This window comes from Cyprinodon tularosa, unplaced genomic scaffold (genome assembly GCF_016077235.1).
Source record: "Cyprinodon tularosa strain WSP-4 unplaced genomic scaffold, ASM1607723v1 ctg344, whole genome shotgun sequence".
In the NCBI taxonomy this organism is placed as follows: domain Eukaryota; kingdom Metazoa; phylum Chordata; class Actinopteri; order Cyprinodontiformes; family Cyprinodontidae; genus Cyprinodon; species Cyprinodon tularosa.
In genome coordinates this window covers 365,218-388,799 of record NW_024039057.1, presented here as the reverse complement: position 1 = coordinate 388,799, position 23,582 = coordinate 365,218, and the positions used below count along the sequence as shown (strand labels likewise).

Below are 23,582 nucleotides of genomic sequence, written 5' to 3'. Positions count from 1 at the left end.
AAATATACTTTTGAGCACAATGAGTTCCTCTTTTATTTACTGTTTTGATTTTATATAATGTATGTTGTAAAGTTTAAACCCTGTATGTAAAAAGCTACAACCAATACTTTGAGTTATTTTGAAATGTATGTCGGTTAGAACTTTTGTGAATGCAACTGTGTCCACAAAATCTATTTAAATTTCACTGAATTCTTGTTCTTTTTTTAACAAATCTCTGAAATGGTTTGATGCGTTACCCTTTTTGCCATCATTAAAACCACAAAATTAAAATGGAATTTAACACCAATAACGACTGGGTGTAGATTTCTGGAAAAAAACAAATCAGTCTTCTCTGTAATGCTCAGGTGAATACTGACAGGCAGGCAAATTCGATAAGCCCTGACATGAGAGGATGTGCCTCTAAATTATCCAAGTAGATCCCCCACCCCCTTCACCACTCCTGTTCTTTTCTCTTCCTCCTCCTGATCTCTATCCCTCCACCCTCCCCCGTCTTCACTCCCCTCCGTTTCTCTTCCCCCCCTTCTACACACAGCCTCTTCATCTCTAAAGCAATCCATCTCAATCAGGCTATACCATTTCCTTCCTCCCTACATCCAGGTGGGCGGGTCCATTCTGCCATTTGCAGGACGGAGAGGCTGGAGGGGGATGTTTTAACCCTACAACTCAAAGCTGAGTAGCTGTTGCACAAACATACATAACTCTACCTTTAAGCCTCCGGACACCATTAGAGGGTCCTGTAGGAGAAAACAGAGGGGGTGTGTGTGCTGCACTTACACAATGCCACTACCACCACTAGTTTAACGCGTGTCTTCTATGTTGCTCCTCTAGCAGTGCTTTTAGCACCTCAATTAACACCTAAATATTTCCCACTGAGTGTGTGTGTGTCAGATGGGGAGGGGGAGAGATAAATAGTGAGCGTGAGAGAGAGGAGTTGCCAGAAGCACAGATGCTTTTCCTCTTTGTACTCCCCATGCACGCTGACACTCGTGGGGAAGAGCCGTGACACCGTTTTTCCACTCGTCACACACGCCAACATACACAAAAACGCACAGAAATAGAGTCCTGACCTCTTTGCCGGACTGTGAGAAGACAGATGCCTGTTTAATTAGCTCCACATTATTCATCATGCTACAGATACAAGCCGATATGTTGTTAAGGCTGGAAAATTTCAGATACTGATGAGTCTTCTGGGGTATTTTTAATACTAGTTAAAGCTCAGGACTTTGAAGGAGACATTTTAATGCTTTGAAAGATACAATTCTAGGATCATTATTCTGCTAGAAGGTGAACCTCCACCTTTGACACAAGTCTTTCTCTGCATTTAGACTTTTTTCCCCCCAGGATAGCTATGTATTTAGCTTCACTCATCCCACCATAAACTATGGCCATTGCTGGCTCTGCTGAAGTAATGTTCCTTCAATAGGATGCAGCCATCGCCGTTTAAAAAAAAATTTAGTTTATTCTTATTTCTAAGAAATAATGTGACTTTGCAAGGTTGCTGGGGATTTTATTTTAATTTTTTTTAGGTCTGGATGCAAATGCCCCTCACACCTTTCAGCTTTTTCAACCTTTTTTGGGCTAAATCATATAAAAAGAATGATGAATACTTGAGTTTTTTGGTTGTAAGAATGTTTAAAATTCAGAATGTTGTTTGAAAGCATCAAATTGAATGGATTCAGCACCATGGAGAGCGTCACTTTTAGCCAGTAATTCTTTTCATTTTTAAACCATTTCTTCTTTCATTTTGCTGTTTGTTTCAACATAAAGTAAACTTTTTAAAAGACTGTAACGTTTGTCTGAGTGGCTAAATGATTTTTTGCCATTCTTTTTTTTCTGGAGGAGAGGAGCAGGTGTGTTCTCACCTCCACACCTGTCCCAGCTGGAGGATGTGGATGATGACCTGCCACAGCCAGATGGTGGCCAGCTGCAGGCGGTCCTTCCCGGGATACAGGCATCCCTGGACCACCGTCCCTCTTTTTGTGAGCCCCTCCACCTCCCCGAGCCCCCCGCCGGTGTAGTCCTGCACGAACCAGCGGAAGCTCAGAATCTGGACCAGCACGGACGGTACCAGCACAAAAAACAGCGTGAGGCCGAACCAGAGGTACTTCTGCCTCTGGTAGTAGTCCGCCGCCAGGAAAAGGTCCGTTCCAACGTCCCAGAAGAAGACGAGCAGGGCGAGGATGATCCAGAGGCAGTCCAACCACAGCTGCTCCCGTGGGGGGCAGTGGGTCTCCCGGATACCGACCCCTCCGATGGGTTGGCCCCCGCCGAGCAGAGAGCCCAGGCAGGCGGAGCGGCAGCCCCAGTAGCAGGCGGAGGAGCGGCAGCACTGGCAGATGTGGATGGCGGCGGAGTCCAGCGGCTCCTCAGCGTCGATATCGTACAGCTGGGCGAACCCGCCGCCGCAGCCGACCCCGGCTTTACCGCCGTCTGACTGCGCGGCCATGTTCCCCTTGCCGCTCCTGCCCTCCTGTGAAACGCACGACAACCGCACCGTGGTGACTGCTGGCTGGGCGCGGACACCACGTCACTTCCCAGGTACCTCCTGTCCTCTTCCCTCTCGCGCCGCGGCGACTGCTGTGTCTCTTTCCCGTTCGGGGCGCGAGGAGCCATCAGAGCCGACGGCCGCGCGAGGGCGGCTCCCCTTCTTCTCTGTGCCCCGCGCGGGACACCGCCCCCGGACGTTCGCGTGCGGCAGCGGCGCAATCTGGTTTTCTTCTATTCCAGCAGCCCCGCATCATCTACTCCTGCGAGCGCGGTCATCCAGGGCGATGGGAGGTTATGACGTAATGCATCTCCTGCTGGTTTAAAGACGCGCGCTCGTCTGAGTGTAAAAGCAAAGTGTATGTGTGGGGGGGGGGAGGTGGTAATTTTTGGTTCCTTCTATAAGCCTCCCTGTCTAATTAAAACCACCGAGGTCTGGCTCTCATGCCGCCCGTCTGCAGCCTGATCGTTCCAGGTATCGGCTGCCACCTCTGTCCGCCCCTCTGCTTTCTGCAGCTCCAACCCCTCTGCAGCTCCTGTTTCCCCTCTGCTCACTTTCCTGCACTCCCACTGCGCCCCCTGCTGGAGGGAACAACTTTAACCCCCTGTTCACATCTGTACATCCTGCTGACTTTTTGCTTTATGGGTGCAAAATGTGATAAAGCGATTTTTAAACATTATTTCAGTTTAATATGGGAAAATTCTGACCGAATTCTGACAGTTTAACATCAACATCTTAGCATCAAGCTGTAGCCATATGTCTGTTTTAGAGACCATCTCTCTTGTTTTAAACACCTTCTGCTCTTCCATTAATCAAATAGCATCACCGGGACCCCTTGGGCATGTAAAACGTTGCCTAATTTCGTCATTTTCCAACACTGTGTTACTGGCCCTCCCAAACAACTCACATCTTTGTCAGAGAAGCTGAGTGCTCCCTCTCTTCCTTCATGGTGCCCATCTACATTAAGATCCAAAATTCTGAGATTAAAGTCAGAATTCTGAGTGGAAAAAAGTCAAAATTCTGAGAAGAAAAAAAGTCAGAATTCTGAGATTAAAGTCAGAATGCTGAGATTAAAGTCAGAATGCTGAGATTAAAGTCAGAATGCTGAGATTAAAGTCAGAATGCTGAGATTAAATTCAGAATTCTGAGATTAAATTCAGAATTCTGAGATTAAAGTCAGAATTCTGAGATTAAAGTCAGAATTCTGAGATTAAAGTCAGAGTTCTGAAATAAAAAGTCAGAATTCTGAGATTAAAGTCAGAATTCTGAGATTAAATTCAGAATTCTGAGATTAAATTCAGAATTCTGAGATTAAAGTCAGAGTTCTGAAATCAAAAGTCAGTTCTTGCAGTTTTTAATGAATCAACACAGGTAACAGAGGCAGGAATCCAAAAATCCAACTTAAAATGGAACACAAACCAGAACCATGGAGACGTCGGGGGAAAAGAGCACATGCAGTCAGGGAAAGGCGAGGAGAGACGAGGTAAGACGAGGAACCAGCACTGAGGAACTGCACAAGGAGAGTATTCATGGTCTAACTAACGGGCAGATTGGGAGCAGGTGTGAAGAGTCTAGAAAGGAGCTAGGGATAAGGGGACCAACAGGAGGGCAACAAATAAAAACCTAAGAACTGAAATATATCCAGAAAATACAACAAAATAGGAATAGGAATAGGAACCAATAAAACATGGAGCAAAGTACAACATAACAGAACCAAGACTTTGACAAATTCTGAGATTAAAGTAAGAATTCAGACTTTTTTTTCTCATATTATACTGAAATAAAATTTAAAAATCAGTTAACTGTTTTTTTTTTTTTTTTTTTCCAGTGGCCCTAATCGTCTTCTGTAAAAATGTTATCAACTACAAGCCACGCAGAAAATCAAACAACCAGTCCAGTTTTGTTTGATGTTCCCGGTATAAATCTATGTACCTTATATTCACCCACATGCTGCCTTCTAGTCATGTAACCCTAATCATCCGTGACATGCTTTGGTGGTCCCTGCTGAGCAATGAGGAAATGAGCAATGAGAGGAAATGAAAAAGAAGAACACATGTAGTTTAGGTTAGATAATTTTTTAGAAGGTTAAAAACGGGATGTTGGGTTCTTTGCAAAGATAGAATTACATAAAAGAACATTTTTCACTGTAAAAGAATGGAAAATAGGAGAGAAAAAAAGACTAATGAGTATAAATGCTTTCTTTCTTCATAGATGATGTAGGGCAAAATATACAGGTATTAGTCCTAAAATCAGGAGGGATTCTAGGAACATAATAAATGAAGAAAAAAAAATCCTACAGATGCTGTGAAATAAACTCCCGTTTATTTGAAATCAGAAGCACGTTTTCATGCAAGCTCTTGCACTTTTTCGCCGTCCACTGGAGATTAGCCCCTGTTGTCATGACAACCACAGCTGTAAGGCTGAAGGACATGGGAGACAGAGTACAGAGTACAGAGTTAGAGACAGCTAACAGCTTTACAGCTGTTAGCTGGAAGCATGGGATTTCTGTCCCTGACATCCAGACATAAGGAACCCTTTAGAGATATCTAACCTGGGTTTATCCATTTTTACACATTATACAGCCTGAGATCGCCTCAGCTTACCTGGACCGGTTTTCTCCCCCTCCTAAAGAAAAGGCAACCTTGTTAGTCAAAGATGATGTTACAGCTGCAGTCCAACCCGCCACTACACAATATTTCTCAGAATGAATTAGCAAAAAAAACGCTGGAGGGCCTGAGATCCAGCATGTTGATTATTTAGTTCTGTTCCTCAGCGAGGGGGAAACAGGCAGCAGTTAAATCAGCTGTGAAATTCATATGATCCAAACCATAAACTGCCTTCAATTTGACGGGGATCACAAAGACACACATACGAATGTCAGTCGGGGTTGTGAGGAGGATGGAGCTTGATGAGGTCCCAGATGCAATTAGACTAAAAAGACACTCCAATTAAGAATCCTTCCTCCTCTTCGCTTTTGCATTTAGGACTTCTCATATAAGCAGAATGATGTGTACAGGAGGAGATTGCTGGGGTCTACTGACAAGTGAAGAAAATTAGGAGCTGTACACGTGACAGCTGAGGAGCTTCAGATGCACTAATGATGCACGGCTTTGCCTGAGAAACAGGATGGATAGTAATGGCGAACTGGGTTGTTGTGTGGATGTAGATAAGGTTCACTCTGTTGAAGATAATGCGAGAACAGTAGGGAGAACGGCAGGGGAGAATGCTGACAGCTTTCAGGCTGTAAAAATGAGCATAAAAGCTCACATCCAGCTGCAGTTGATGTGACTCAACGATCAGTAAATATATTTAAACCAAATGAATAAATAATAGTTAAGATGAAATGCAGTTCTACAATGTTATGCTAAAAGTAATGGATTTTATAAATATTAAACATTATCTGTTAGTCTTTTTGTTTCACGCACTTTTCCTAAAAATAAAGTACTAAAGCTGTGGGCGTGAGTAACTCTAGGGTGTCAGAATATTTGCTAAGAATTAGAATTGTTTAAGAGCCTGTTAGCAAGGGAAGTTGGTATAATTTTTTTTTTTTTTAATGTGATTTGCTGCAGAAACAAAACATTTCTTTCCTGAAGAAGATAAACCATTATAAGGGTACAATGCCTGTAGATCACAAGAAGAATAAACCCTGAAATGCAGCACCTTCCCCTAGATTTATGTACGGTAATATACTAATAAACTGTAATATAAACACAAAGTATGTCAATTTTTACTTATAACTTTCCTTTGATTTGCTGATATTTCTGGCAGGAGAATTATAGTATGGCAGGGGAATGTTTGCTCAACATAAATACAATAAAGACACATCCCTTTCACCATGTCATGAACTTCACAGGCAAGTTCAAAGGCAAAGCATACATATTTAGCTGCAAAATTTAAATCCAAGACGGTAGACATTGTATGCATTGTTATAATGTGTAGGTGGTGCAGAATCCAAGGTTAGAAACATATTGTGGTAAATGTAATTCGTAGATGAATAAAGGAGAACCTAGAAAGGAACCAGCAGGGAGAGCAGGTCATTAAATACAAGCTGAGTTACAGTCAGAGTAGCATACGGTCTAACAGGGGAATCCAGCTATGAACAATGAGAACCAGGGATCTTATTTACTGAGGGAAAAGGGGAGGATTACTAAAAGATGCAGGTGGCTCTGACAGGGGGAAATAAGCATTAGCTGAGGCAGGTTGAAAGCAGGGAGACTTGGGGAGGGAGACATTAATGAATCTAAACTACATCACAAAGAAAATACTAAATCAAGGAAAAAAACCAACAGCGATCTGGAATAAATAAATCAATAAAATGCAAAGACCAGGACACAAGAATAAACTAATGCTCAAACTACACTCACCGGCCACTTTATTAGGTACCCCATGCTAGTAACGGGTTGGACCCCTTTTGCCTTCAGAACTGCCTCAATTCTTCGTGGCACATTCAACAAGGTGCTGGAGGCATTCCACAGGGAGTTTGGTCCATATTGACATGATGGCATCACACAGTTGCCGCGGATTTGTCGGCTGCAAATCCATGATGCGAATCTCCTGTTCCATCACATCCCAAAGATGCTCTATTGGATTGAGATCTGGTGACTGTGGAGGCCATTTGAGTACAGTGAACTCATTGTCATGTTCAAGAAACCAGTCTGAGATGATTTCAGCTTTATGACATGGCGCATTATCCTGCTGAAAGTAGCCATCAGGAGTTGGGTACATTGTGGTCATAAAGGGATGGACATGGTCAGCAACAATACTTAGGTAGGCTGTGGCGTTGCAACAATGCTCAATTGGTAGCAAGGAGCCCAAAGAGTGCCAAGAAAATATTCCCCACACCATGACACCACCACCACCAGCCTGAACCGTTGATACAAGGCAGGATGGATCCATGCTTTCATGTTGTAGACGCCAAATTCTGACCCTACCATCCGAATGTTGCAGCAGAAATCGAGACTCATCAGACCAGGCAACGTTTTTCCAATCTTCTATTGTCCAATTTCGATGAGCTTGTGCCTCAGTTTCCTGGTCTTAGCTGAAAGAAGTGGCACCCGGTGTGGTCTTCTGCTGCTGTAGCCCATCTGCCTCAAAGTTCGACGTACTGTGCGTTCAGAGATGCTCTTCTGCCCACCTTGGTTGTAACGGGTGGTTATTTGAGTCACTGTTACCCTTCTATCAGCTCAAACCAGTCTGGCCATTCTCCTCTGACCTCTGGCATCAACAAGGCATTTCCGCCCACAGAACTGCCGCTCACTGGATGTTTTTTCTTTTTCGGACCATTCTCTGTAAACCCTAGAGATGGTTGTGCGTGAAAATCCCAGTAGATCAGCAGTTTCTGAAATACTCAGACCAGCCCTTCTGGCCAACAATCATGCCACATTCAAAGTCACTCAAATCACCTTTTTTCCCCATACTGATGCTCGGTTTGAACCGCAGGAGATTGTCCTGACCATGTCTACATGCCTAAATGCACTGAGTTGCTGCCATGTGATTGGCTGCTTAGAAATTAAGTGTTGACGAGCAGTTGGACAGGTGTACCTAATAAAGTGGCCGGTGAGTGTACATACACCAAATTGTAGCTCATACCTCCTCTTACTAGCTCCTGTTTCTACACATTTGGTGGGGTCAACAGTAAGAACACCATCCAGGGTAGAAAAACAAAATGTGGACCGCTGTACCAAATCTGAACCTTTAACCTCACAGACATCAATATACAACAGTAAAGGATACAGATGATGCTAGTCAAATCCTGGACAACATGTATTCCTAAAATGACTACAAAATCTCAAGTTATACAAATGTAGATGTAATAGTGAACCAAAAAAAGTTTATATTTTTATGTTTCACACAGGGTACATGTTAAGAAATAATGTATTTTTGTGGCCTGTGTCAATAGATGCCCAAAGAGGCGTATCTTCCTCCTTACTGCCAGCTCTATTCGAACAGCACTTATGATGGCGACCGCTGCCACATTATAACAACACAAATTATTATCAATCTGCTTCTTATGACCAGGACATAAGAAACGAGACAAAAAGCTGTCACACTCGTGAGACAGGGAAAAAGTTCAAAGGTTTATTTAGAAATGTACAATGAGAATGAACTGGTTCTTGACTCGGCAGACAGGTCACGAGGGGATCACCACTGAGGAGGACAGAGGGGTTAGTGTTTGATCCAGGTAAACTGCAGGTTTTCAGTTGTTGGAGTAAATACCTGCATGCTCAAAGGCGGAGCAGAGCTGCAGGGGGGGGAACCTTTAGGGTCCAGAGGCTAGTCGGCAGGCAGAGGACTGAGGGCAGAGGCAGAGGCTTTACTGAGTGCAGGCAGGCAGAGAGGCAGAGGCTTAACTGAGTGCAGACAGGCAGATTCCAGACAGAGATAATTCTCCAGGATTTCAGGTCTTCAGACAGGACTAAATCTGTCAGGCAGAGAGAAACAGGGTCAGGCAGGTTCACAAAGAATCAGAGATTCAGATCTGGTTGTTTGGCTCAGGTCTAGCTCTACCATTACTGGCAAACACTCTGGCAGGGAAGTGTTATCCTCCTCCTCCTTAAATAGGGCCTCCTGATGAGCAGATGGAAGACAGGTGTTGCAGTCAGCTCATGCCCCCAAGAGATCTTGTGCGCCCTCTGGTGGAGAAAGTGGACAAAGCCTCCAGATCCCAACAAAAGCAATATACTTATATGGCAAGACACTAAAATACAAACAATAGACAATAAAATATAAATATTCAACAAGAAAAGCCAGAAAAATAAATCATGACAGGTATATTTTGAGAACACAAACATACATACAGACACTGACTCTATTAACAGCATAACTGTTCTGGTTATCACAACACAAGCTTAAATACAATTATAAATTTCAGGTGGCCATAATTAAAAAAAGGCCTACTATTTTCAGGCATGACATGTATTTTTTTGTCTAGCCAAACTTGCAGCTGTGATCAGTAGTGTCTCCACTGTAAATTGTCAAGGCCCAGAACAGAGGACCCAGTATTCAAGGCAAGATAGACATGGGGATTGGGATTACTTCAAAAAGCCTTGATTAAAAACAGGCAGATCTGCGGTGGCTAGGGCATCTAGGAGAGTAACCTCTGCAGGAGAGAAACACAGGTTTGTGACCACAATAATCTGAGGATGATTATGAACACGTGAGTCACTAGCCTGGATTACCGTTCAGTCCTTAGCCAGAGGACGAGATAGGGTACAGCCGATGGGCTGCCAGCAAGATGCTTTGAGCGCTGTCCAGAATGTCCCAGATGCTGCAGCCACAGAGAACAACAGGAGTCTGAAGCCAGGTCAGGAAAACAGATCATAACAAGAAGGCTCAGAGGTCCAGGAGTCCGAAGCCAGGTCAGGCAAACAGATCAGAACAGCAACAGACTGGTTAGGAGATCCAGGAGTCCAAAGACAGTTCAGGCAAACTGCTCAGACAGGAACAGGCAGACTCAATGGTTAAGAGGCAGAACAAGTCAGGATCAGGGAATAAGAAACACCAAGGAACTCTAAAAAGACTCACCACTGGCTGGAGAGAACAAGAATAATCTGGCCATGATAACTGGATGCAAGCCCCTTAAATGGAGGTAGGTGCAGGTGGACTATATGAGCGGTGATTAGAAACTGGGCAGAGTTAGACCGGTGAATGATGTTAGTTATTAAGCCAGTCTTCAGTGCCAGGATTCATGACATAAATACAAGCCTGTTTAGATCAATTTGATGATTTAAGGGCAATTGGGCATTTTTTAATGTCTCATATCGTAATGCCAGAAAGAATTAGCCTTAGCATGAGGTCAGTCTGCTACATGAATGACAGATGGATAAGTTTGCTAACATTTTTGAGAGTGTAGCTGACCTAAATTGCAAAATGATCTGCTTAATAAAGCTTATGAAAATATAGATAATTACATAAATGATGAAATTTGTAATTAGACGAGCTGGTTGCTAGAGTTACCAGAGAGGATGTATATTGGCTAAAGCAAGCCCATGACCCTCATTAGGTGTATGTGACTCTTCTCAACACTTAAATTATGTCTTTGATTTCTCAAATTAAGGTGATAATAGTTAAAGTTGATCTTCTTTTTTTAGTGCACTGAATGGAGTTACTGGTTTATTCCGTCTTTGGGGGATTTTTAAGCTAACTGCCAGTGAGAGGAGATCTTAAAGCTTCTATGCAATCGAAGAACCTTCCCTGAACTTTCAAGGTCATTGTTCATCGAAGCACTGCAGCAGCTTCTACTCAGGAACACAAAGATTATCCAAGAGGAAGCAAGAGGAGACTTAATTATTGATAATAGCTTTTTTGAGCTTTTCATAGGTTTTAAATGAATCTTGCTGAGACACAGAATGAACATCCTAATGAGAAAGTGCACTGCTCTCGCCAGCTGAGGCAGGGAGAGAAGGGCCGTTCAGCGTGAGATATTCTGTCTCTGTTATGCATTAGATCAGACATTGTTCCCTGCCGGCCAGGGAGTCTGCTGCTGCATCATTTAGGGAGGGGATGCTGTGTTGAGTTTCTGAAAAAGGAACCAACGCAGGCAGAATGTGGGGGGATATAACCAGAGGAAGAGAGTGGAGTCCGGTTCGAGTGATCAGTGGGATCAGCAGAAAGAATATCTGTGGAGGAAAACTTGCACACATGTATGCATCTCAAAATCCGATGGCAGAAAGGGTAAAGGTTTCAGTCTCTATGTTTATGTTACATGAAAGTAACATGAAAGGACTCTGCTGCAATTCCAGAGATGGTTTTCACTCAGGAAGGCTGACTAGGAATGCATGACACTTTTTCACATTTTTCTTTGTACATGTTTTATAGACCTCCATTTGCTTTCCATTATATATAAAAAAAACACAATATTTTTTATTGTCCAAGCAAAAATCCCAATAGAAAGAATCAAAGCCTATGGTTTTATCATGACTAAATTTATTCAAGTTTTAGATGTATGATTACTTCTGCATGACACTTACACATTATTACTGTCTCATCCTCTGCATTAATGATTGCCTTGGACACTCAATGTAACATATATTAACAGAAAATATTAAGTACAAAGGACGTACACTAAAAACAAATGATAATGTTGCAAATAGAAGATACCATTTATGTTTTATTGGTATTCAATTTCATATTCCATCCTTCACCTCCTTCTGTGTTTTAGTGCAGCGAAAATGCTAAGCATGCAGAGCAGTGGGGAGAACACCTGGTCTGGTGCCTCTTCTTTTCTCACAGTTCTGTGTTACGTATCTGGACTATATAAAAGATATAGGCACATGAAATTTAATTTCATTTAATTTCTCACATTTGTCCTAATTCAGGTTGTGACATCTTTATGATCTCATGTATCTACTCTTTTGTGCTTTAGATCACAATTCGGTTATTCTTAGGGTATAGGTGTCAAGTTTCAGTCCTGTGGTGCTGGGTTTCTACAGGTTTTAAAATCAACTTTGCTTCAACACACCTGATTTAAATACTTGGTTCATTAGATGAACTCTGAAATACTCAGATAATCATCCCTTTTATTGATTTTTGACCAGTTACTACTGTTTTGATGTGACAGAAATGACTAGAATATAATTAGAAAGTCATTATTTTTCATTAATGAAGCTCAAAATGTCACGATGGGCTTTAAAGATCTCACCCACATGCAGAGATTCACTCAGAGAACCAGGGGAAAAGTTAGCAGGTTTATTGAGAGGTTGACAAAAAAAAGAGAGAGTGATTATATGCAGGGTTATGTCAGTGGGACTTCAGCGGTCTGGTGAACCGGAACCGGAAACTCTGAAGGGGAGATCTCAAAGATCAGTTCAAGGCCCGTAGGAAAAATAAACTGAGACTGGTGAATAGCAGGAAAAGACTCACGTTAGGGGTATTCTAGGTTTTCCCTTGGGTCCAGTTTGTGGGGGTTTAATCCAGAGAGGAATTAACTCGTTGGAGGGTGGACAGGCATAATACCGTTGGGTCCAGAGGAGCAATGGAACGGACTGTCACCGGGTTTTCCTGAAGTGGGCTTGAACGGGTCTGGTGAAGGTTTCCCCTTGCTCAGTGTGACTCGAATTATTCCTTCCAAGGGGGGTAGAAAGACCAGGCTTATCCGGTGGATCAGGAGGGCATCCTACTGGAGAACAAAAGACAAAGCTTAGACTCAGAGAGACAAGGCAAAGGTTAGACTCAGCAAATCTCAGTTTGGCTAGAGTACCCAATACTGGCAAACACTCTGGCGTCGAGGTGGTGACAGCCCGCTGCTCAAGTACTCCTCTGGTAATGATGAGAGAGGAAAACACAAAAAACAACCCACACAAACTCGAATCCTATCACAAAAATTCAAACATATTTCAAAAAAGACATTGTAGTTTATTCTAATTATCATGTTTTGGGGAAAAAATGAAATGTTGGGATTTAAAATATATATATAAAAAAATACATTTACACAATAGGGTAAACCCAAAACATACATTTGAGACCATTAAAGAAAGTTGGGTGAAAGGAGGATGTTTGGTAGATAGAACATATCCAAGAAATGGATTATAGTTATTGCATTTTCCCTAACATTACTGAAGTTTTTACCAGAGTATTACTTGGTGGTCTAAAGTCTAATTTTTGGATGAAAGTAAACTTAGCATTTTATTTGGAAATCAAGGTTACAGAGTCTGGAGGAAAGTTTCCAGTTGGTTATGATTTAAGCAGCCATGCCATCCACTGGTGTTGGTCCAGCACCATTACCTTTTTAGTTTTTACACAATGGGTTGAACTGTTGCCTTGCAGTAAGTAGGTGCCGGGTTCAATTCCCGGCCCATGCATGGAGTTTGCATGTTCTCCCTGTACATGCATGGGTTCTCTCTGGATATTCCGCCTTCCGCCCAAAAACATGACTGTTAATGAATTGGTCGGATCTGTGTTGCTCCCAATGTTGAGGAGACATTATGTACATTTAAATAAAATGTATAATACTGTAAAACATGGGATTTTTTTGACATATAAAGTAATGCATTTAAAAAGAAGGCAACATAGTGATGAGATGGACTCAAAATCCTTATAAAGTCATGCTAATTAAAGGCAACCTGACAATTGTGATAAAAAAAATTTAAGTTTAAATGTTTAGTTTAAATGGATTCTCTAAATTGTCCTTAAGTGTGGTTGTGTGTGTGCATGGTTGTGTGTCTCTGTGTTGCCCTACAACAGGCTGTCCAGGATGGACCCCGCCTCTCACCCATAGACTGCCAGAGATAGGCAACGGCCCCCCGCGACACTGTCGAGGACCAAAAAGGAGATGATGGATGGATGGATGTTGCTTAGATGATATGTGGCCAATGGCCTGTTAAAACTGAAATACAGCACTTTTTACAAGCTAACGTATTAGAGAGGCATACTGTGCTGAAGCCACTAAAAGTGAAAGAATGAGGAAACAATAAAGTGAAAGTAAAAATATAATTCTTAATTTTAAGGCGGGATTTTTTTGTAGACAGTGACACTATTTTGGAGCAAAGTTGAGTCTTCACACCACTTTTCCAATCTCAGTCTACAGGTTATGAGCCTGCCCTTTCTGTGTCAGAGATGTCCAACCCTATAACCCGTGAAATAGATAGAGCTCCAGCCAGGAGCATCGTGAAGATGCTACATGCCTGCGACATCCAGATGTTTCAGGAAGAGTCAGGATTAGCCTATGAGGTACAATCATATGGTTGTTGAGTATCTTCTGTTGCAGTAATATGACACTTATTGTTCTTTTTAGAAACTTCTGAGCAACCAAGTGGTGGAAACCTTAATGAAGGTGGCAGAGAGAGTGCAGCTCATTTTAGAGGTATCTTGTTTGGGGATGTTTCAGCTCACTAACATGGATTAGACCTGGGACTATATTTAGGTTTTACTTTACAGGATCCTCAGGACAGCCTCATCGTACTTAGTGGCTGTGGCACTTCTGGGCGCCTTGCATTCTTCATCACGGTAAAAATAACTTTCTTGGGTGCTCCGATAAAACAGGAGCTTAAACAGTAGGTTGATTTTGGTATTGTGTATGCATATTTTTTAGTCAGGATTTAACAGAGAGCTAAGGCGGCTGAACCAGAGTGCGGTCTGTTCATACATCATCGCAGGAGGAGACAGGTGCTTTTTGGTTGCTCTAATTTTGTAGAAGCCTGAAAAACCTGCAGGCATCCAAAAAAAATCATATTTTCAATTCTATACTCCTCTTTCCTTAGAGCTCTATTTTCCTCCCAAGAGGCTCCAGAGGACGACCCCATATTGGGCTCGCTCAGTCTCAGAAAGGTCAGCAACGTCACGTTTTAGTGCGCATCAGGCGCCTGAATGGAAACAGGAGAAATGCATCACTATTCCTGTTCTCTTCAGGTATCTGAGGGAAAGAAGAGAGTCCTGTTCATTGGCATCTCCTGTGGATTGTCTGTAAGTGGTATTTGTATTTGGACACATTAATACTTCAGATCGAGTGGTTCTAATAGGTGCACCCCACCAGGCTCCATTTGTGGCCGGTCAGTTGGATGTCTGCCTACAGCATCCTGATGTCTACACGCCTGTATTGATAGGCTTTAATCCTGCACATCAGGCCAGGTGAGATGCATTAATCTACGGAGTCGTGCACAAGTATTCATACGACCTAATATCACTGTCTCACCTTAAAGGATGCAGATCCTTACTCTAATTAAGATTTGGATTTATTAAGGTCTGAAACCATCCTTTTGCAGCTCTGCCTATTTACTTTTAGTTTGTTATATAACATCCTAATAGAATACACAGAACTTTGTAATTGTAAAATGACAAAGTATTGAATTATCTATTTATAATTATATAAATGTTGCTTGAAAAAGCTGTAAGAAAGTGGTCTGAATAGAATGTGTTTCACTGTGTAGGAAGGAGCCAATACCTGGCTGCACGTTCACATTTCATAGTGTGGTGGAAAGAGCTCTCCAAAATGCAAAAGGCTTTCCTCATCAACCCAGCACTCGGGGTACTCCTTCTCCGGCGCTTATTATCCCAATTCTTCCTCCAACTTTTCATGTTGTGTTTGTGTCAAGCCTCTAAAATGTCCCGGCAGTGACTCAGATTGAGTGTGTGAATGCTTGTGTCCGCTCAGCCGGAAGCCATCAGCGGCTCCTCGAGGATGAAGGGAGGCAGCGCCACTAAGATTCTCCTGGAGGTCGTCTTTTCTGCCGCTCATGCTGCCAATTTCTCAAAAACACCCATCACATACAAGTACGTATAAGTACAGGGATACTGTCCAGAGGACTTTATGAGCAGCTGCTTGATTGGGAACTGTAATCTAAGTTTTCTGAAGCTGAAACTGAAGCTGTGCAGTCAGACTTTTAGTCGAATGCACTACTTCCAACTAAATGCTTTCGTCTCAGATTTATGATTTCCTCTTTTTTTTTTTTTTATTATTTGTTTTAGTGCTCATGCAGCTGGATTCAGTTGCTGGTTAGGATTTCCACTACTGGTGCATAAGTTGGAGTAAATTATGATTACATGAAGACTGATCTAATACGTCCCAAATGACTTAATATACTTTGCGAGTGGGGGGTTTCCAACTAAATTAATCTGTAAAAATTGCCAAGCACAGGGGTGGTGGTACCAGGCTTTGGGACACAGCATAAAGCAAACAGAATATAAATGAAAGACAACGTCAAAAACTCACAGCTAGATGTTTAAAATATTAAAAAAAGGTTTTCTTTCACAGGAAATCTGAAGAACAAAGCTGAAATTTTTCAAAAACAAACCTATTTAGATAAAATAGTCAGTACAACTTGTGCAGGGTGCAACTTACTTCTGTGAAAACTTGTTCTGACCACCAAGGCCATGTCGACCTGGGTGGTGAGCCATATTGCCTCTATCTTAAAAATTCCAAAAAAAGTTAAAAAACAATCCACTGGAGTTTGTTTCCAAGTTTGAAGATGTTTCACTTCCCACCCAGGAAGCTTTTTCAATTGAAAATGTCAGAATTAGTGTTGAATTCAACTTTATAGAGTGTCCCAAAACAAATCCTTCTTTTGGCTTAGAAAAAATGCAAATTGAACGGGAAGAACGGGTCCGCACCTAAGGAATGGGGAGTCATTTGGGTTCTTTGTTAGACTGGAATACCCGGTACTGGTCTATGCCTCTGATAGGGGGTCGTTATGGGGAATTGTTGGCCTGGCTGACAAGGCAAGATGTTTTGGTGCCCTGTATGGGGGTAGGGGTTGCGTTGTCAGTAGGAAGGAATCAATTCTATCACTACACTGTAAGTTTTTAAAAGCTCAAACCCGAGCCCACCTCCTCTGTTTAAGGTTGGTTTTTCTTTCTTCCTTCACACCCCTTTCAAACGAGCTGTCTTCTTTGTCCAAAATGTGAACATTCTGGTCCTCAAAAGAATGTCCTTTGTCCATAAGATGTAGATGTACAGCCAAGATATGCGTCTGTGGAGATGTTTAGTTTCTCCACTATAAAGATCAGAGCATTCCTCACTGCATTGAACTGCATACACTCTGCTCATACTGTATTTCGTCGTTAGTTTAGTTTTGTCTTCAATCTAATGTTTTCAATAACTCTTCAGTGCGATATTCAATAACTCAGTGCAATATATATGTATATATATACTCTTACCTTGTATATAGCTAGCTCTTAGTTATAGAAAACATATTTATTGTGCAGGAACAAGGTCTTAGCTCTATTACACTGGTAGCCAAGTAATCTACATTTCGTTGTCAAGATTCACCTTGTGTTTTTTTGTGCAATGACAATAAAGGAAGTCTAGGTCTTAGTCTTGGGGTTTTGTCTTTAGGATGCACTAGCCTCTGTTTAAGGGTTTATCATTAACAAGGATTGTTTCAATTTCTGCTAGACCATTTTATATTAGTGAGTAATTTTGTTTTCAAGGTTTCATTCATAGCAATTTTGTGTATCCCCATTTAAGTTTCGTAGGTAAAGTCAAGCCTCTAAACAAGAGTTGAATACTCTGATCTTTGATCAACAGCAGGCATCAATGCTATCACTAGTCACCCCGATATGACTTTATAGTGCCTTGAGTCCTACTTTCTGCACCCAGAGGAGCCTACCGCTCTCTAAGTGCTTATTTGTTTTCGGAGGCAACAGCTTGAAGTCACCTCCATCAAACCGTCCACTTGAGAAACCAGGACAAGCTTTACACATTAGAGGGGCTTTCTTTTAATACTCTGCTGCCACACATCAGGGCATAGAAGCAAATAAAACACAGATAGTTGTATTTTTTTTTTCAGCCAGTTAAACACATACAAGCAGGCAGTTGGTATGAAACCTTTAAGCAGTAGATTCAATCAAAATGCCTAAGCACTTTATGTTCGGCAAGGGGTTGCTGACCTCTAGAGGTTACTTTGAGTACCAAAATAAAATTTAAGACCCAGTTGGATTAGTTCAACAAAAATTGAGACTGATGTTTCTTTTTTTTTTTTACATTGTTTATGTTACAAAGTGGGATTCTGCAGCGCATGAAATCTTATAAACAAGCTCTGGACATCACATACTCACAAGCAGAGGGGATTGCTGCTCTCATGGAGGCTGCTGGACACAGGTAATTACCATGAAATGACATAATCCAGCTGACTGCATGCTTTGGACTAGAGCTGCTGTTGTATTATAGTTTGGATAAATAGAATATCTTAAGGTGCTCTGAGTCATTTTAGACAGTGATGTGCTTCAGTTTGCAGTGTGGGAGGCGGGTGTGTTACCTGGGCTGGGGCTCCCTCGGTTTGCTGGGCCTCATTGACGCCAGTGAATGTAAACCCACTTTTGGAGCAGGTGAAATAAGCCAGAAACGACCCCAAATGTTCTTTATTCTTCGACATGTTCTAAATGTGTTCGTTTGTGCGTCTCTTAGACTATGAAGACATCAGAGGCTTTGTCAGCGGAGGCTACAAAGAGCTGGGCAACAAAGAGGGTGATTTAAATTTGATGGTATGTGAATTAACATCAGCTTAATTGGTAATTAATGCATCCAACTCAGCTTCAAGTTTTAACAATGCTTCTCAACAATAAACTGAACAGATTTACACATAGGCAGAGATTGCAGTTCTCCAAATGGTGCTTTTAAGAGCCGTTATACTTGATTAACGTTCTTATTGAACTCCTAAACGTCAATGGATTTTATTATTAGACCTACTGAAAGTAATGTAAAGACAAAGGAGAAGGAGACATGTTTTAATTATTTTTTATTTCCAAACAATAAAACAGATGGATGGTAGATGAAACCCTTTCTCTTTTTTTTCCTTTCTGTCTTTAGGGTTGTGAGTTTGGTATCACTCATGATGACTTTCTGAACAGCGTCCTGCCTTGTCTCACTGACAAGGACATGGTTCTGCTTCTGTACTCTCATTCTGGTAACGCAAGTGATCACTGATGATTGGTTTCTGTGCAGATTGAGTCAGCATGTGTTTTAACAGCCTCTCCTTGCAGATGATGTCGACGGGGTGGCAAGGCTGGCGCGCAGAGTGAGGGACAAGACATCTAACATCCATTCTGTTTATCATCATGCTGATGGAGACACCAACGAACAACAAGTATTTGTTTGTTCATCTGTAGTGCTATTCAAAAGAATATATAGCTCTTGAATGTTATTATTTTGCCACTTTGAAACAAGAAAATTAATTCGATTTTATGAGAACTTTCTTAAAATTAGGGTTTTGCTTTTTTTTTTTTTACCACTGGAAGGCAAATTTCCACCAAGTTATTCCCAATTCTAAAATGTTTTCTTCTAGAATTATTTTTATTAAACAAAGGAATCCCCACAGCAAAGCACAGCTGAGAGAGAGTCATGCTTAGGGGATGCTATTTTTCTGTAGGGGCAATGGGGCATATAAGAAGGTCAATTAATTATCCCACAAAGTTTAATTCTGGTCAGGTTTACAGCTGCATCAATATTATTAAATTATTATCAAAATAAATATAAAAAACTAAATATTGTCATGATGGGTTTAAGCGATCTGACCCACAAGCAGAGAACCACTCAGGGACCAAGGGAAAACGTTAAACAGGTTTATTAAATGTAGATGATTAACACAAGTTGGATTTCGAACTCAGTGGACTGATGAACCGGAACAGGAAAATCTAAAGGGGAGATCACAGTGATCAGTTCAGGGACTGTAGGAAATTTGACTGAGGCTTGAATATTACAGGAGAGGGACTCACGTTTGAGGGGGCTCTTGTCAATCCTTGAATCCAGCTTGTGGGGGTTAATCCACAGAAGAGGGAACTCGTTGGAGGGCGGACAGATAGACAAGCATTGGACCCAGAGGAGTAAAGGAGCAGACTGTAACTTGGATTTCCTAAGAGGACTTGAACGGATCATGTGGAGGTTTTCCCCTGCTTAGTGTGTTCTCAGTAAATCCTTCCAGGGGGAGAAGGTCCAGTTACTCAGGAAGGCTTCCTGCCGAAGAGCAAAGACAAAAACTAGATAAGTCTCAGAGGAACAAAGCTTAGGTTAGACTCTGCTAATCTCAGCTTGGCTAGAGTACCCAAAATTGGCAAACACTCTGGCGTCAAGGTAGTAACAGTCCGCTGCTCCAATACTCCTCCAGTAATGGTCCAATGAGCCGCAGGTGCAGGCACGTGCAGAGGGGGGGGCTAAGGGGGCTTGAGCACCTGCCCCTTTTGCTCCATGATCCCAATGTGCCCTTTTGGTCCCTTTTTTTTTTTTTTTTTTGACACATGTACTGAAATTATTATTATTATCTTTTTTTTTTTTTGACAAGAAAAACAATACAATAAGCCCTCCGGTCACATTGTTACCTTTGACCTTTTGCCGGTGACGACGCACTTGCCTCTCGCACAGTCAGATAAGGCGGCTAACTGCGGAGCTAAAGGTAGCGAACATTCCACATTACACTGTGGCCGCTGCTCATTTGGCCCTAAGCAAGATCAACCTTGATCGGACGGATGGCTATGTCTTCAGTCTGCACCGCCTCTCCAATGTCAACCTGAATAGACATGTAAGTGAAACCAGATGAGCCCCATGGATGATGCAGTATTGTTTGATCTAAAACACTGTTTACTCTGTGCTTTTAGTCTTTTACAGTGAAAATTATGTTTTTTAATTCACAAAAAACTGTTCTGTAATGATTACAGAACAGTTTTTTTGTGAATTAAAAAACATAAATTTTGGTGAAAATACTGGAGTAGGCTTCCTACTTGTCAGACAACGGAAAACTTTGAACGTTGTATAATTTCTCTACTTTAGCAAAGAGTAGCGGTTTAAACGGAGGAAAGTATAGGACGCGGCGCACCTTTCTCTGAAGAACTACTGAGCGGGAGGAGACAGCCAGGTGAGGAAAAGCTGTTCTTATCGATTCAGTATTTTTATCATACAGACATTAGGCTGTTGTTCTTGTGCTATGAGCTAGCTGCTAGCTAATGACTTTGCTAGCAAAGCAAGATAACTAAAAAGCTTCCCTGTGTCGTTAATGATAGTAGGACATTCTTCAGTATTACTTATGCAGTAGGGGCACATCGCCCGTCAAAAACCTATCATCTCCATAATGGATTTATGTCTGATTTTCTAATTTCCTTTGCTGCATGATGTACATTTCATTTATTCTAGCGTTAGGTAAATGTATCTTAAAGGAGAACTCATCTAGAACTACCATGATAGATATAATGTATGAAGCTGGTGAAAACAAAACTGCGCAGCTTATGCAAGGAGGATCGGTTGTCAGACCTTCTTTTGTTGGCAATCGAGAAGGATGTGCCAATCATTCACAGTGAGGTTAACATTTTTAAAGACATGGCTAACAGAAAACTGCTGCTGTGAACAAAAGAGAACAAAAATAGCAAAAATGCTTAAAAGTTGGAAATTTGTTGTTAAACAGTTAAATCACCATGACGGAAAATAAGTTTTTGGATCATAATCTTGGATTTAGTTTGGGGGAAAAAGAAAGGCAAGAGACTGAAATAAATAAGACATTGACCTTCACTCAACACAGAAAAGATGAGACAATGAGGAAAAAAAGAAAAGAGAAACTGACAAGAAAAAACGAAGAGGAAAGATTGAAGAAAATGTATATAGGTACTTACAAAATACACTAAGACACAAACAGAGTAGGCTTTTCTCATGGTGACCTGCATTAATAAATGTTTGTTTTGTTCTTTTTTTTCTGCAGTTCTAGTTAAAGTTTGATGCAGCAGCTCTGCTTTTCTGAATGGACCGTCTCCATCTCCACTGTCAGTACAGCAAACCAGGCAGACATTCTTTTTTATAGATTACAGTACACTAAAAGGTTGCATTGTGCCCTTGTATGCATTTTTAACAGTTTAATTCTGTAAAGACAAAATATGTCTGGTGGTCCAGCTCTGATTTACATCTTTGGCTAAATTGCAGGTTTGAATATTGTAATACTTTCCTATAACAAAATAGACCTGCAGAAAGAAATTACTAATAAAATATTTTACATATGCATAGTTCTATGTTCTATGTAGAGATTTCCCTTAGCTTTGATTGTATGTCTCACAATTTTGTAATTTATCATTGTTCATTAAACTCTGAAAGCTATGTGACTTTGTTAATATTCTGTCCTAAAATGCGATAAGATGTGCCCTTTTTTTTTTTTGAGCACCTGCCCCTTTAGTGGTCTCTGCACGGCCCTGCGCAGGTGTGCAGGGAGGCCCAACTAGGACAGGGCACCACCTGGTGGTGGAGATAAAAATAGATGCCATACTACTTTATGTTTTTCAACCCTATCAAGTACTAAGAAATACACTGAAGCTTTTGGTTTTAACTTGGCAAAATGTGAAGGTGTCCAAAATGCATTAATCTGTATAATATAGTCTTCCTCTTTGTTGTAGGATGAAATAAATAAACTGTGTTCATCCGCCCTCAATTTCACATGGCCCCAAGAAACAACTGTCTTCATTAGTTTGCAGCACATGGTAGGTACACAGCACACGTTTACCATTTAGCTAAAGCAGGAGTTTAGCCCATTTATGTCAACCTTTTTAGTCTACCACCTCCTTCATGGGTAACCTTAATTATTAAATCAAAGAACCAAACATATTTGAAAGACTAATATTTCGATTAACTAAACAGATTAGCTAACAAATATTTTTAGGATTATGTGCTCTCTTTCATCATCTGACATGGGAGCTGGCTTGGGGTTCTTTTGGCTGGCAGTGTGTTCCCTGGACAGGGTCGCCTGTGGAGCTGATTGACAGTTGCCTTCTGAATCTCTGCTTCTGTCTCCTTGAACCCCAGTCATGCATCCCTCACACCAAGCATGCATTGGATTGCTGAAGAGTCAATAAGTCGATGCAATAAGCTGGTTTTCCTTAGACTAATTTGATTTGATTACATCTCTCAGCAGTGGGAGCTGTCCACCAAGCTGCTTTTGAACGCAGTGAGCACTGGAGCTCACATCTTCAAGGGAAAGGTATACCAGAACTACATGATCAATCTGCAAGTCACCAACAGCAAGCTCTACCACAGAGCCACACGATTACTTCAGGTATAAAAAAATAAAAGGTGATCGTTCTGATCTCTTATATCTTCTCTTCAACACAGTGCACAAGTTTTTGCTAATACTGCAAAAATGTTTCATTTTAGAAGCTGTCTGTTCGATCGGAGTCACAGTGTGAGGAAGCCCTGTTGAAGGCAATCTATCAAGTGGACAAACTCACAGAGGACATGATGACCTACCACTTAAAAACACATACTGACGCTGCCGGAAAAGGCGAGAAGGTACAGAAGTACAGGAAGATTCAAATGTAAGAAGTTATACTGATGGCTCTCTCTGACTGTTGTTCAGGTTGTTCCATTGGCTCTGGTTTGCTTGCTGACTGGCTGCTCTGTAAAGGAGGCGAAGTCTCTATTGGAGCGCAAGGCAATCATCAGAGAGGCCGTAGAGGAATGTTTGCTAAAACACACCTCATCATCAGGCTTGCTCTGATCATCTAATAATGAACTCTACTGAGAGTTTATACCTGAAGATACGTGAACAAGAAGCGGTTAATCTAAATTATATTATAAAGAATATGATGGAACTGAGATCAAGTCAGTAAGCAGTAATTGCATATTATCATTGTTTAGTACGAGTGTTATTAAATATATTCCTGCTGAAATATCTGGTAGGTTGTTTTGGTACGACCAATGAAA

The 23,582-nt window shown here is 41.5% G+C and overlaps 2 protein-coding genes across 2 annotated transcripts in view; one reads left to right on the top strand and one right to left on the bottom strand.

Moving 5' to 3' along the window:
- LOC119789701 (XK-related protein 6-like) overlaps window positions 1-2,446 on the bottom strand; it is a 9,044-nt gene extending 6,598 nt beyond the window's left edge. The window contains exon 1 of the mRNA XM_038294749.1: window positions 1,863-2,446. Within this exon, the coding sequence (XP_038150677.1) occupies window positions 1,863-2,446 (584 nt within the window). The remainder of the gene's footprint in view (window positions 1-1,862) is intronic.
- gckr (glucokinase (hexokinase 4) regulator) lies at window positions 2,445-23,582 on the top strand. The gene is given in 20 exon segments (XM_038294759.1): window positions 2,445-2,786; window positions 14,003-14,152; window positions 14,217-14,285; window positions 14,360-14,428; window positions 14,514-14,587; window positions 14,683-14,749; window positions 14,831-14,884; window positions 14,955-15,049; window positions 15,349-15,393; window positions 15,395-15,446; window positions 15,573-15,691; window positions 17,919-18,017; window positions 18,147-18,244; window positions 18,324-18,400; window positions 18,726-18,822; window positions 18,899-19,002; window positions 22,280-22,363; window positions 22,792-22,935; window positions 23,034-23,168; window positions 23,236-23,582. Coding segments are annotated over 20 exon segments (2,115 nt in total). The 3' UTR covers window positions 23,377-23,582.